A 15,536-nucleotide genomic window follows, 5' to 3' on the forward strand; every position below is an offset into this window, starting at 1 on the left:
ACAGATGCTTTTCCGTCTTTAATGGGATAAAACACTCATTTGGATGGGGTACATTGTTTGGTTGGTGTAGTAGACCCTTACCTTTGAGGTATTTGTGAAGGATGTACTGCAGGCCGTAGAAGACGGTTTCGTCGTACTTCACTTTAGTCCTATTCTTGGTGGAGTCTGCAGTCCTCTTCTCGCGGCACTCAAAGTAGGAGTACACTTTACTTGTGTTGGGAGGGTACTGCTTGTAATGCGTTACCTAGAGAGGGCAGAATACAAAGTGCACACTTTAGCATCGACAAATAAAGAGGTCTGCACTATATCCCCTTCAGCAGTGGATAGAAAAACAGCGGCAGCACACAGATGTATCAGCCACCCTAAGGCCTTCCTCAGTTGATGCGTGTGTAAAATATAGTATAAAGATCGGCATATAACTGTGTATAATAAAATAAACATAATATACCGGTAACAATACTTGTTTGTTGCATGCACCAACTACATGCCAACTTGTTGCGTGCATGCACCAACTACATGCAGATTTGTGACTGCGAATGCAGATCCCATAGCCCGTGGCAGAAATGCTAATAAACAGCTTAGTTAGTCCTACTCCCTACATATGCATTGCCAATGTGCAATTTCAGATTAATTTGTCAACCCAGTGGAGGAGAAAAAAAAGAAAAGAAAAAAAGTCACTAATAACTTCCACGGTATGGACAGCTACTGTATAGGGAGATGCTCAATGCATTAGCTAAGGATTCAGGGAAAATAAATACGAAAACTAGCTTTTTAGCTAGCTAAGCCTCAGGCTTTGTGTTTTCTCTGAACTCAATTCCAATTGACTGCGGTTTGAATGCCTACTACTAACCTTTGTTACACAAGAGTAGATTGTCTACATGTCTCTTCAAGGAAGTTGAGATATGGTAATTATGGTTTGCCAATTGCCCTTTTCTCATTTACAAAAGGCGAGCATTAACCACTTTCAAGATGAGATTGCTCAGACATGTATTGAGAAATCTGTGACTATGATTTTTGCACTTTGTACACAATTCTACGTCATAAAGGATTTCTGTCTGTTACAAGGCAGGAAATAAAGACTTTGTTCACTTACAAGGAAAGTTTAAATTTCACACACTGGGAGTCTCAAAAACATACTGGAAAAGTCTAAGAACCTGGGACATCCTTCAGTGATACAATCGATGAACACATTCATTCCAGCTGTGGTTTCACAGTCCAATGAGGTGCATTTGCATGTTTAATCATACTAACCGAGGCTCTGTGACAAGTTCTTAAAATACGTTTTACACAAGCTTTTGTGTCTGTATCCACTATCCAATAGAGCTTACTCTCCTTGTTCTGACAATGACGTTATATCTTCCCTTCTTCTCTGGAGTCCTGCCTCAAAGCAGACCAGAGGTAGAAAACTGTCGTTCCCTGATGTCATCGCTAGGGACACATGCATCAGTAAGCAGGAACTGGGGATGGCAATGAAGGACCGGAAAGTCTGGCGTGGCATTGTGAAATCCATGATCTCGACCACGGTATGTCTGTCTGTCTGTCCCGTATGTCTTTTTAGGGTACCAACAGGTGACAAAGGGGCACTGTTGATCTTCACACTGTGCATGGTGCATTATGAGATGCAGTACAGTACAGACAGAGTACATAGTCCGAGCCAATAGTCCGACAACCAATAGACTGACGTGCCAATGTACTAAGAGTCCGACAGCCAATAGCCCGACATGCCAATCTAATAAGAGTCCGACAGCCAATAGTCGGGCATCCAAATAGTCCCACATGCCAATAGTCCAACATGCATTGCATACTAAGAGGGGGAACAACGGGAACAATGGTCGGACACGCGCTGCTCCCGTGCTTGTGGTTACAGGGCTCGAAATTGCGACCATTTTGGTCGCAAATGCGCCTGAATTTTAATCTGTGCGATCTATGAAAAAGAATTAAGGGAAGCTCCGCACACTCAGATCTGCGCACAAAGTATTTATTGTGCAAGCTTTCGGTCTACTGACGTTCTTCAGACATGCCTGAAGGTGGTCAGTAGATCGATACAGCAGCCTCTCCATCGATTCACCTATCGTCCGGATATTCTATTGATACAGTATATTTGCCATGTCGATTAATTGAAAGCACCACTAGTGCGCCTATTTTTTTTTCTGGTGCTCCTTCATTCTGAAATTGGTGGCACCAGACACACCAAGTAAAAAAGTTAATTTAGAGAGAGAGAGAGAGGAGAGAGGAGAGAGGAGAGAGGAGAGAATAGGGGACACGGTGGGAAGGACTTGGTGGGATCGGTCACAAGGTCATCGAGGGTGAGTGACATTCCAGAAGCAACACCATCACTGTGCGCGTGCGTGCGTGCGTGCGTGCGTGCGTGCGTGCGTGTGTGTGTGTGTGTGTTCCTGGTTAGTTCTTCACCCAAAATCAGCTGACTGATGGCGTCACAGTGGTTACTGTGATACAACAGATTGAGATTCCTCTATCAACCTAAGGCGACATGTCCAGACCTGCCCTGCCCTGCACGCACGGGCACACACACACACACACACACACACACACACACACACACACACACACACACACCAGATGGCCACATGCAAACACTAGCAAAGAAGGCAGACTGCACACAATAAATGGACACACTCACAGACAGACATTGAACAAACACACATTAAACACACAGGGTTGATTGTAGCCGTCCACCAACCAATTAAACAAACCGCAGGGATTTCCATAGCGACCTGTGGGTCATTTGAGGATTCAGCAGCTGTGCAACCACAGCAGCAATTGTCCCCATAAAACTCAAATTGCCCCCGAAGATAAAACTGCAGTATATATCCCAATATTTCCACTGAAAACATACTCTGGTTTACCTGTTCAGATTATGAACGTACGGTAATTTAAATGGTCATGGAAAATCATTGTCTTCACCAGGCCGAAGGCATGGGGAGAGAGTATGTTTTGCACTCAGTCCGTGTTAGTGTGCATCAATTTTCTCAAAAATGTTACCGTCCCGAAGTAAATGTATATAGTCCCAGGGGGAAAAAGGTACAACATATATAATACAAAAATAGCACCACTCAGATTGCAACATTATTAACTGTATTCCTATTGTAATACAATACATGCACTACATAATTCGTTTGGCTTCATGTTTCTTCTGTAGAGAAAATGATTTAGTCATGCTCCCAGATGAAAAGTAGGGATGGGAATAGATCAAAAATATTAATTTTGTTAATCAAATTAATTATAGGCTTTGCAATTAATTAATACACTTTTAATCGCATATCAATATTCAACCTGATAACAGTGATATTTATTTTCAAATGGATTTTGGTATACCAGTGAACCAATGAATAGTGACTACATAAGCTTATAAAAGGTTGGTGGTAGGCTACTTTAAACAACTTGTTTAAAACATCTCGTTTAAAACAAGTGCAGCACTGCAGGTAGTCTATATGAATACTCAAATATGCTTTACATGGCTGGCATGAGAAAACAAATAAAACCAACTTTATTAGGGGGAACACTAGACAAAGGAATAAAATCAATAAAAACGGTGGAATGAGAGCGTTGTACTGCATTCCACAGGGTTGGGGCAGCAATTCCAGAACAACCTGACCATTAGAAAACATCTGTTGCTTCAAAACGATACCAACGATACCAAAATATTATTTAATGTGCCATAAACGTTTTATCTGGGCAGGTGTATGGACTGTGGGTTGGACCGACGGGGGTCCAAGTCCAACTGACTCCATTGCAGGCAGCGCTCCTAGCCCTGGTCCAGTGCTTACAGGCTAGCGATGTCTCGGTAGAGAGACATTTGAGATACCGGTAACTACTTCGCCTCACCTAGTTACTGCACCGATCACTCCACTGTACAAACAAATTCTTTTTGACATGGTTTGTACAACAAAATACAACGTGGAAGTCCTAAGTAATACCGGTATGTCCCAAGTGTTAAAACTCAACTGACATGTTATTAGGGCTAATTTATGACTTGTGTCACGGAGTGAAAAAAAAGAAGAAAAAAAAAAAAAAGATTTTCAACTGAAGAACAAAGCATGGTACTGTGACGCAGTATAAATTAGGTTTTAGGCTGTGTTTGAGGGCAAGACCAAATCTCTCACTCACACACATACCCATCCCACACACACACATTCTCAAGGAGAGAAGGAACTCTAAGAAACAAGTGATATAACTGCCTGTGAAACTGATACATGTATCTTAAACCACTGCTCTCAAAAGGGCACGACAGATATGCATTGAACTGCACGCCCAAACCTTGTATAGATATTCATTGTAGACTGAAGACTGTACATCCACTGTTGAAAGGCTATTCACAGACTGTACAATACAGATATTGATTCATTCATATATTCCCTGCTGTTGGACTGTAAATTCACTCAGATAGTGTAAACTGAACGCATATTGACACTGTAACAGGCTATTCATTCTTATATTAATTATTGATATTCTGTACATCCATGCATAGTCATTGGCGACATCCAACCAATATATATAATTATGAATAGACTGTCATTTGCTACCTCCCTTATTTAAGCACATTTTGATTATCCCGATAACATTGTTAATTGCAAATATTTTGGACACGATAATCGTGACATGAATTTTTAATATGGTCCCAACCCGTTTGGTATGAGTTTATAAATAGAGTCAGTCGGACTTGGGTCCAGAGGTAATGCTACTTAGTTTCACTAACCCCCTCAGTCCAGTGTCCATCCCTCGGAGCTTTCAACTCAAAATAGAGCCCCCACACACCCCGCACAATACTGTCATGTTGCCACAACAGATACACAGTAGTACACACTGGCATTTATTTAACACGTGAGAATACACGCGAGTAAACATTTACTGTAATTACAGAGGGTGGGTCAACAGCGCAGGCACACAGCTGTACATGTTTAAGCAGTATTTTCTTACAGCATGCGCACACACACGCACCGGCCCCCCCACCGGTTGTGTTTTGTAAGGCAGACAATGTATGCACAATCACACCCTCGACGTGCTATCCTCTCAATACATTTTGACCAAATGATTCTGAACAAATTCGATGGTTCTTTTGTGTTCAGACCACCGATTCTACTTGAGAGGCTTCCAGGGGGTCCCCAACTAGACGCCTGATAGTTAGGAATCAAACCCTTAAAGCGTCTGTAACTCAGAGAGCTCACAAATGGAACTAAGTGGACCTGTTCATATTGTACATTTCTGAGAGTTAAATTAACACCGAGGATTTAAGAGTCAAGGTTGAGGTTCCAGAGATAAAAATAATTTCATGTCAAATGGGGACTGGGGAGCCTAGAAATAAAATAAAAAAGGCTGAGAATCACTTTAGGGCGTCTAGGTGTACTCCTCTCCTGCACTGCGCTCAAGTCAATGCCAGTGTGTGGATATGCACAGTTATGTTAACCCATTCTGACCCGAGATCAGATTCTAAAAATGTGATGCGTGTGTGCGTACAACGTAAGGCCGGGTATCGCCAGCAACCTCATGAACGACACGTATCACGATACAGATGTGTCGATGCGCATTGATTTTTAATAATGACCGTGTGTCCTACTAAATTGACTTTAGCAGAGTCTTGCCGATGTTTTGACAAATATAGTGTACATTGCAAGAAATGTTAAGTTTCCAAATCAATTTCAAAAACTTAGTTGATAACATTTAAAAGAAAAAGCAAGGCATGAAGTTCAAATACAAATAATAATAATGTTTTAACTTTTGATGGATCAATGCAAAAGATTGAATCATAAATATTGTAACTGTCGGGCAGAAACCAATGCTGATGTTAAAGCTAGGGATGCCACATGGTGACCATTTGCCCAATCGAATATTCTAAAGCTCTGGCGATTAATAATCGATGAATCGACCCCCCCAATCAATATCAGATAAAACTTTTCAGATTTTATATTATGCACATGCCATGGTCACCATTATATGTTGAGTGCATGCTTTGATGGTTACAGTTTTATAATCAGTCTCAGTGCCATTCAGGATGGAAAATGAAATCCATTTGGATTTGGGGAGAAGTAGTTTCATAAGGGGCTGGTATGTATTACTTGATATAAAGAGAACATGTTCAGTTCACTAGTCTACACTCTACTCATCTGATTGTCTGTCTGGAAGGCACTTAACAAGCGATCGTTAACTGTGTCTGTTAGAGAGAGGGGCAGAGAAGAGTGGCTTTGCTCAACTTGATTTATACTTATATTCTCCACTCTGATGAAGGTACATGTTCGATATATCATGCAGCCGTACTTATTAGCCTATATTTTTGATTATGAAATATTTTGGGGACGGCAACACATAATCGATAAATCGGCGGCATCCCTAGTTAAAGCCGTGTCACACAAAGCATTTCTTGCCGTGTCGATATGGTACGATAATCGGGCAGGAATTATACCATACAGATTATTGCCGTATTGATTAATTGAACCAACCCCTAGTACAATCAATGTGTGTTTTCAGCATGACGGAGCTTTCCTTATTTTTTATTCTTATTATTAATATTACTATTGACATGTTCTGTTTTATTGTTGTGAAGCACTTTGTGACTATGATGTCTGTGAAATGTGCTCTATAAATAAAATTGACTTACTCACTTCCTGATGTCCACCATTTGATGACATTTTGCCTCAATCTAGCCTCAATATTTTGTTATTGTTGGATAATTGTCTAATTGTGTAGACTTCTTGTAAATTAAGTATGTTTAACAATAATGTAACTCTTGAGGGTATAAAATGAAACCGAATGGACCCGTGAGGGTCCATTCGGTTTCATTTTACACTCTCAAGAGTTACAAAAATCTTTAATATACCGGTAGGTCCATTTGGTTACCGACTTTCCATAATTTAACTGGGGACCACCTGGAACCCCCTCAAGGACCACTGGTGGTCAGTAGAAGCATCAGACAAAAGACACATCTGAAAACACCATAGACTCAATGACTCGGACACGCTGACACAATAACAAGATGGTGATATCAGATCAAAGATGTCAGCGACCCTCAATAGAGTTTATAACAAGTCAGGTTACATAAATTAATAACCAAATTAAATTCCATCTGGTTGACTGGCCAAGATGGTTAATTTAAGTTGCCTGAATAACTACAAATCCAGGCGGCCTGACTCATGAACTGACTGACTCACTGAATACTTCCTAAACTGACTGATTGTTTGGGTACATTCCAACTGCAGAGTAGACTGACTGACCCAACTAAACAACAGACAGTGTGACAATCTGTCTGGCAGGGGAGAGGTGAGACGAGGAAAGATAAGATGATAAGAAAGTATAACCTTACCCTAGTTTAACAAAACAAAACGCCCCTCACCTGGGAGAGACACTATTCATGAAATTGAATCAGCGTCAACACACTTTGTGTTGTCAACCCTCATTTAGTGTGAGATACACAGCATCAAATTGACAAAGCACATTCTGTTCAGTCATCTGAACTTTTGGGGGAAGTGCCTTGTTCAAGGAAGGACACTTAGACAATAGACAAGTCATTTTAATGCTCTTCCTATTCTATTAATACACTGTGTGTGAAAAAATGACACTGGCCTGGTTGGTAAACCAAGCATACTTAAACACAACTAGACTCTAAAAACCCTGTTAGCAGCTCCTTGAGGCCATGCCGATTCTTTGACTCAACTGGATTTTGTGAATGTGGCATCTTTGGCCAAAGGGTGGCACTAGAGGAAAGGCCATAGGGGTCACCAGAATCAGAACTAATTAATTAAGACCTTGCAGTGCATTTACAGTAAATGTTCTCACCAAGTCTCAGGGCAATCTGCTTATTAGATTTATTTCTTGTATGCAATCCAAAACTTTGGTTACAGTCAAGGAAAGGCCACGGGATGTATCAAAATCAGTAGGGTTCATCCTCTGTGGAAATTTCGTGACAATCCAGCCAGTAGTCTTCAATCAAAATATGTTGTTTGGGACCAACTTCATCACTTACATGTGCCAAGACTGCCAACCAGCCTGACAAGCACCTGAAGGAACCATTCTGCTGTTACTATTCTTGTATTCTAAATATGCCAGCCTGACAAGCACCTGAAGGAACCATTCTGCTGTTACTATTCTAAATATGCCAGCCTGACAAGCACCTGAAGGAACCATTCTGCTGTTACTATTCTAAATATGCCATGTCACCTCTAGTCCTGGAACGCAGATGGTACCCCAGGTCTAGGCTGAGCCGCTGCACCCTGGTTAGAGAGCTACAACAAGGAAGTGTAGTGTTCTGGGTCCACACAATGGAAGATAAGACCCATTTTGACCCGAGAACGATTCTACAAATGCTTTTGATAGATAGATAGATACTGTAGATAGATAAATAGATAGATCTTGAGGCCCTAGACTGCAGAGAAGGTACCATGTACCGTCGCCCTGATGGTAAAAGATGGTATTGGCTGTGTAACGGGTGTGTATTGTACCTAGTAAGTATTAGCTTTCCCCTTCCTGAGTACCCGGGTCTCATACATTGAGGTCATACTCTCAAATCGTACCCCAGCTATTTTGCTGGACACGTTGATGATTTTATGGCGTTTGTTCTTATTAACCAATGCTAATGAGCTATACCAGGAAACAAAACAAAATGTCAATCAAAGGATCGATGGAAAAGTGCCATAAAATGTTTTTGCACCACATTTTCAGGATTAAAAAAATATAGCAGACCTACAAGCTCGTAGCGCAGCACTCAGTGCCACGCTATGAGCTTGTAGATCTGCTATTTTTCAATAGCTAAAGTATAACATAATGTTTAAAACACCAAAATGGGTTTCCTTTCTGAATGGGTTATGGGCATTTATACAGTCCAACTGTAACTGCCACCAACTACATTGTACAAAAAGGTTAGTTCCAAAACAGCACCTTTTCCAGAATAAAGATATCGAGATTCAAGACTAACTAAATATCATAGTAATTAGTAATCTAAAAGGTGCAGACTGCAGAGATTTCTTAAAGTAAAATTTGTATAACCGGTATTATTATTATTATTTATAATTTAAGTCTACCCAAGGTTAAGATCACGTAGTAGGCTTTGATACATACAGCATGTCCTGGGTTCGACTCCCAAGCCCGGTGGCGGATTTTCTGCATGTCACCCCCCAAATTCTCTAGACTCTCCCCTGTTTGTCTTTCTACACCGTCCTATTACCATAGTACCCTGTGGCAGGTGCATAGCATTTAGCATTCGTTTTAATAGCTTATGGTGAAGAGTCAAGACGCAAATCTCTCTTGGCCAACAGTAGTAAACAAGATGAAGACAAGAAGATGAATCATTTCAAGTTCAACCTGCGTTGAATTTATCTATGGTTTCTCAAACACAGATTCGGGTACCCAGCCAAGATAGGTCATAGAGTAGACATATCTCCTATTCTCCTCATTTGTTTTTGTCTCTACCAGCCGAAGGCAAGGGGAGAGTATGTTTTGCACTCCGTCCGTCCGTGTATGTCACACGTATGTGTGTGTCAGTCCGTCTGTGTACAGCTCATCTCCGGCACCGTTAATAATTATCCCGGTCGATGCCAAACTTTGCACACACAAAGACAAACCTCTGGCCCAAATTTTCCAGAACGGCCTGTTATAGCGCCACCATGAGGCCGATTTTCACATTTCTACCTATAACTGTTATTCCGCCAGATTCTGTCCAAACATCCTGCAAATTGTTACACAGTACTGTCTCTATAGTCATGTGCTCAAGACGGATCTGTCTGATATCTCATATTCCATCCTAATTGGCTAACAATGGCTTTCAAAGTTTGCTGGATTGGCCCGTTTTGAACAAAAAGCCTCAAATCATGAAATATATATATATCCCACCCTTTTCACATTGGCTTGTTAAAGCGCCACCAACAGGTTGATTTTTGCAAAACACATTTTTGGAAGAAAATGTCTCAAATCATCCAATTGCCATCAAGAAGAAATGGCACCCTTTTGACATTGGCCTATTCTAGCGCCACCAGGAGGCCACACAATAACCTGACCTGGCCTGGTGGAGACCCCAAGGGGCACTTTTTCTATAGTTTTATCTCCATCTCAGGGAGATACAGCCTGGAAATGAACTGCAGTGGAAAGTTTCTAATGGGGCTACATGTTGTCTTGTCCAGCCTACTAGAACTTAACTTTCAACATTTACTGTACTTTCCTTAGACACATTCTGGAGTGTACATGCCCAGGCTAGGACAGGGCTATAAGCTTATCAGCAGGGTTCTCATGCTGGAAGCCACTATAAATGAATGTTACTCAATCCTTTGGTCTGGATGCTTATTTCAGAATTACAGAATGCAATTTACCTTTTGATCCCTTATTCACTTGCTTTTCCTATCTATCTCATCTCATCTCATGCACACAATATTCTTGTCTCATATATACACCCTCTGTCAGTCTCTAACTATACTATGCAGTTTCTCGATGCACAGGCACAAACTCATACTATTTCTCACATTGAGTGATGCACCTGTCACAGACCCAGACCCAACACTCTACCTGCCCCCATTTCATTATCATCTCCATTTCTCACATGCACACATGGAAACAAAACCGTGTTTGATTGTACTCGCAGTTGTACAGTTTGCAGTTTGCATTTCTGTCTAATAAAGTATTTATTTACACATGCACAGTTTGCGTGTGCACGCACGCACGCGCACACACACGTCACACACACACACACACACACACACACACACACACACACACACACACAGTGTAAAGAAAATTAAACGAGATGGTTATCTGTGGTCATTGACCTCTATAATGGACTCCCTTTCATTTTCATTTCTGTAGAACTCTTTATCTTTCTATGGCCTGTCATCCATCCCACCGCCACATCCCTCTGACACACGGATTATACATGGCACAAATCTACAAAGACTCAGGACAAATCAACTGAAATGTCCAATAGCCATTGATCATTCAACATAATCAAGGTCAGACTCTGCCTGCAAAACAGTCAAAAATGTTGGCCCCGCTGATGCCAAGAGAGGCAGTCTTCTCTGGCACTCTACCTCTCTAATTTCAAATCGACGAAATTAATGAACTCAGTGAATATCACGATTTCGTACTCTCAAATAAAGATAACACAGTGGGGTGAAATTATAACACATGGGACGCAGGGAGTGTTGGGGTGGGAGAAGTAGTCCTCCTGGTGGGGGCTCCTCACAGGCAGGCGTTTATCTCTATAGCAGTTGACCAGTTGCTCAAAATATTTCTCTTGTTGCACAAGTGCTTTGACTTTGTGACAAAGACAAAACAACAACACACATTATGTCACATAATTTATGTGGGTGGTCAACAGGTCATGACTCATGTCACGTGACTGACGGGACACGCAGCAGCACGTGGATCTCTTGATTGCTGCTTTGGTGTGATATGGAGGAGGACATTTCCACAGAAATGAAACTAAACCAGGTAAATTCCTTCAAAGTTTCACTTTTCATTTTCTGGGAATGGAAAAATTCCCTGAGTCTTCATTTGCCAGTCTAACTACAGCTCACACAAACCATACTGTATTATTGTAGCCTCTCTCACGTGAGAGATGCATGGTCCCAATTTAACATCATATACCCAGCACCTATGATTGAAGCCCAGCACTTGTTAGCTTGTATGCTAATGCTAAGATCAACACCAAGCCGCCTTTCTAATGACAAGAGTCTACACCCCATCTCCTGAAGTGACACCATGTGATTGGCTAGTCGGTTGTCACGGAGACAGGCTACAGCGCTGTCCAAATTTGACACGCAAATAGAATGACAATTTGGCAAATGTAAAGGTGCCGGGTGGTAGTAGTAGTCCTTTGTTATAGACTTATAGTAGTAATAGTATGCTATTACTATACTACAATTGTAATATTAAATTGTGCATTAACTAATATCTAAGAATAAAAAATACAACCTATTTGGTGGTGTGACCAAATAATAATTGAATCACACCAATCACACACACACACACACACACACACACACACACACACACACACACACACACACACACACACACACATATATAAAAGGTAACAGAGGGTCCCGAAAGGGGCTACTATGCAGTTACCTGACAACCAGCCAGCCAATCACAGCGCGACGGTCCAAACGGGCAATGGGATCATCATCAACCAGCCTCTACCTCGATATTTTATATCAAGCCACCACTTGCAGTGTGTCCTGTGTGCTCCCTGCTGCTGCTAGCCTGTTGGCTAAAATAGCTAGCTTACATAGCATCACTGCACTAGCGAAGCCGGCCGGGGTGACTGATTTATTTTTGGCTATCACACCTAACTGGCTGCACATTCCCACCCACCATCCTGGATCCAGTCAAAATATAACAATGGATGATGCTTGTGCTTTGTGACCATGGTACCCTAGTTACAACCTCCCCCCCGCCCCCCTCGCTCTCTCCTCCACAATATTCGGCCTATAATGTGAACAGGGGGGAGACGAGCCTCCCTCAGCGGGCAGCGTGATGATGGCCTCCGGTAGTGCCGCCGATGATGAAATAAAACCACCATGTTATTCATGTCCGCGGTCCATTGTGTGATAATAACTGTCTCAGCTGCTGGGCTTACCTTGTAGGAATCGGTAGCCAGCAGTATGTTGAACTCGACGTCTCTGTGCTCCATCTCTCCCCGCTCCATGGTTCAGTGTGCTCGGGCAGCTGTCAGTATTGTGTCGCCTGTGTGTGAGTGTGTGTGGAGGGGGCTCTCCTCTCAGCCAACCTGGTAGCAGCAGCACGGTGACGGTGGTGTCGCCCTGTGGGTGTCGCTGGGGGAACGACCAAGAGCATACAGACAGACAGGAGGAGCGGAGCCGACGGGGGAGAGTATAGAGAGGGGGGCGGGACTATAATCCTCTCCATGTAGGGTACGTCACTCACGCACGTGCACGCACGTACGCGGCCTCGCGTGACCACGACCACTTTACATGACCGTACACTACAGTACTCAAGAGTCAAGACTACCATTAACTATTGTATATAGTTCTATAGTAAGTTGTACAATTTTGATATATATATATATTATAATAATAATAATAATAATTATTATTATTCTTTTTTTATATATATTTATATTATATTATATTATTACAGTGCATTTATACATTTTTGGTTGTTTTTAAGTAAAACAAAAACTTTTACCAGGCATACATAATTAATTACATAATATTGTGTATATCTTTTACCACCACTGCTCTGCTCTAGACTAAATGGCAGTTGCGTAATAATACCAATAGATGGCACTGTTGGACAAGGAAACGCGCCAAAGGGCCGATAGTATGAGTTATGTTTTAGGCGCGCATTTCACGCATCAACTGCCTGCCCTGCCTAAACGTATGATGGAGAAAGTTCACGGCGAATGTCGTCATGGACATGGTGAGTGAGTTGCATGGGGTTATTTACTTATTTTATGGTGCAGCCAGGTTGTATTTAGCAGCTATTACTAAGTTGTTTGTTCAGGATAAGTCCATTCAATGCCAAAAAATGTAGATACAAAATGAATGTCGTCGTGGAGGTTTACCATGCACTTGGCAGTTTACACTTAAACTAATTACATGAAGGTATTTGTTTTATATTCCTAATACTGCATTAGACCTTTTTCTAGGCAGTTTCATATTGACAATTTGATATGAATTTGATATGAACTCAACACTATAGCTCTGGTGACTCTGGTCCATAGCGTTAAGAAGGGGACGACGACGAACGAACGAGAGCTATAGGTCAAGTTGGTCAACAAACACGTGTTACCAATGATATTAATTAATGTTTCCATCTACATTCTACAGCAGCGCATTTCGAGAGAAGACAGTCACAAGATGTTGACTCATGCTGCAGTGGAAGTCATCACTTTGCCAATTAGGCCTACATGAAGGTAATTGTTTTATAAATGTCTCAACGCTACATTTTTACCCCGGACAACATTTTATATTTTTGTAGCCTCATTTTCATAATGTTGCTGATTGTCTGAGGTGGGCGGGTCTTTAAGTAACTTGACTACCTTCATGATTCTCAGTGACATCATAGAAGTTAGGTTAGGTTTGTTTCCCTGCCTATACGTCCCTGTTTTCGTTTTTGTCCCTACACTGTACCGTACTGTACAGGCTGGTGTGGTGTTCGGGTGAATTCTCACCAGTGTTTATATAGTAGAGAGTCAACTCAAGACTGATAATTTTTAGTTTTCTTGTGAAAAGTCCTGATTAAAGAAGAGTAGGCTACCTCAGAGTCAAGTTGCCATGTATTGCTGTAATTCAATATATTTTGACGAGATATATTTTTTGACCATAAGGTTGTTTAGTGTTTTTGGGTTAAAGTGCAACAATAGACTTTTACAGTTTTTAACTTTTGACATGAAAGAGTAACAGGCTAACAGCTAGGTCAGGTTAAATGCTATAGTAGGCCAGGCCTATAGAGCGCCGCAGTCCCCGCCCCCTTTCAGAAAAGCGAGTGGCCCAGGAAGTGGAAGCCCCATGCATTCTCCCATCGGCACTTTTAATATAATTTATTTAAAGACGGTTACGCCGCGGACAAAGCCAATTCGGATCGTGACGAATCATGACAATGAACACAATATTTTGGGACGATCAAATCATTAGAAAGAAGAAAAGAAAGTCAGGAGACAACACTATTTGTTTTGTTTTTAGTCTTATAAATTATTTAGAGTCGTCAGAGTCAGGGAGGGTGCTGCTATTGTGCATGTTGGCTCACTGGAAAGAGTCAATAGAATACTCTTCTCAATGGAACCTTAATTAGTATCATTATCATTGCACGCCCCTGTGTTCAATTCACCCTCTGCTATTTCATGTCAATAGGGCTGCAGTGAACAGAAAAGATCTGTGGAGAAAGAGATGAAAGAACTTGGATGGACCTGGGGCCAAGTGCAGCACTGGGCAGTAGACAGACAGCATTGGCGTTCATTGGTGAAGACCTTATGTGCTATCCAGCACGAAGAGGATCAAAGGTAAAAAAAAAAAAAACTTAGCTGGCTGCAGTGAAAAGGAGTTGAATTTGACTGATTGAATATTTTATTGAATTTTTTACGACAAATAACAGATTACAAACAACAAAAGAATGGGACACAACACAATGTTTCCATTGTGGCCACCCATTTTGGGCGGGAACCCCTTTTGGTGTTAGCATTATGTTATGCTTTAGCTATTGAAAAATAGCAGATCTACAAGCTCATAGCTTGTAGATCAACCAAGTGGCCCGAGCTTGTAGGTCTGCTATTTTAGAAAAAACGAAGAACGACTGACATAGAAACATAGCTTTTTCAGAAAACTGTCAGGATGTACGTAGAAGACATTTTTAGAATCTGATCTCAGGTCAAAATGGGTTAAACATTCAATAGCAACACTCAAACTTGACAAACAGTCAAACAAAAACAATACAAAATATATATATACCACCTTACAACTTATCAATCATGCCCTAATATTTGAGAAATATATGCTGATAGTACACTACATCACCATGAAATCCAGCACAGAGACATTGATTTAAAGACAAACCAGTTGAGTGTTTGCTGTGCAGTCCCA

The 15,536-nt window shown here is 41.4% G+C and overlaps 1 protein-coding gene across 2 annotated transcripts in view; it reads right to left on the reverse strand.

Moving 5' to 3' along the window:
- nampt1 (nicotinamide phosphoribosyltransferase 1) overlaps positions 1–12,769 on the reverse strand; it is a 37,597-nt gene extending 24,828 nt beyond the window's left edge. For both annotated transcript variants that reach the window (XR_013963534.1, XM_080757182.1), the window contains exons 1-2: positions 12,575–12,769; positions 82–244 (exon numbers count right to left, since the gene is read on the reverse strand). Coding sequence is in view for 1 of the 2 variants with exons in the window: in XM_080757182.1 (XP_080613308.1) it covers positions 82–244; positions 12,575–12,643 (232 nt within the window). In the remaining variant the exon portion in view is untranslated. The remainder of the gene's footprint in view (positions 1–81; positions 245–12,574) is intronic.
- Positions 12,770–15,536: the final 2,767 nt, after the last annotated feature.

Source organism: Protomyctophum bolini (genome assembly GCF_963924005.1).
Source record: "Protomyctophum bolini genome assembly, chromosome: 23".
NCBI classification, from domain to species: domain Eukaryota; kingdom Metazoa; phylum Chordata; class Actinopteri; order Myctophiformes; family Myctophidae; genus Protomyctophum; species Protomyctophum bolini.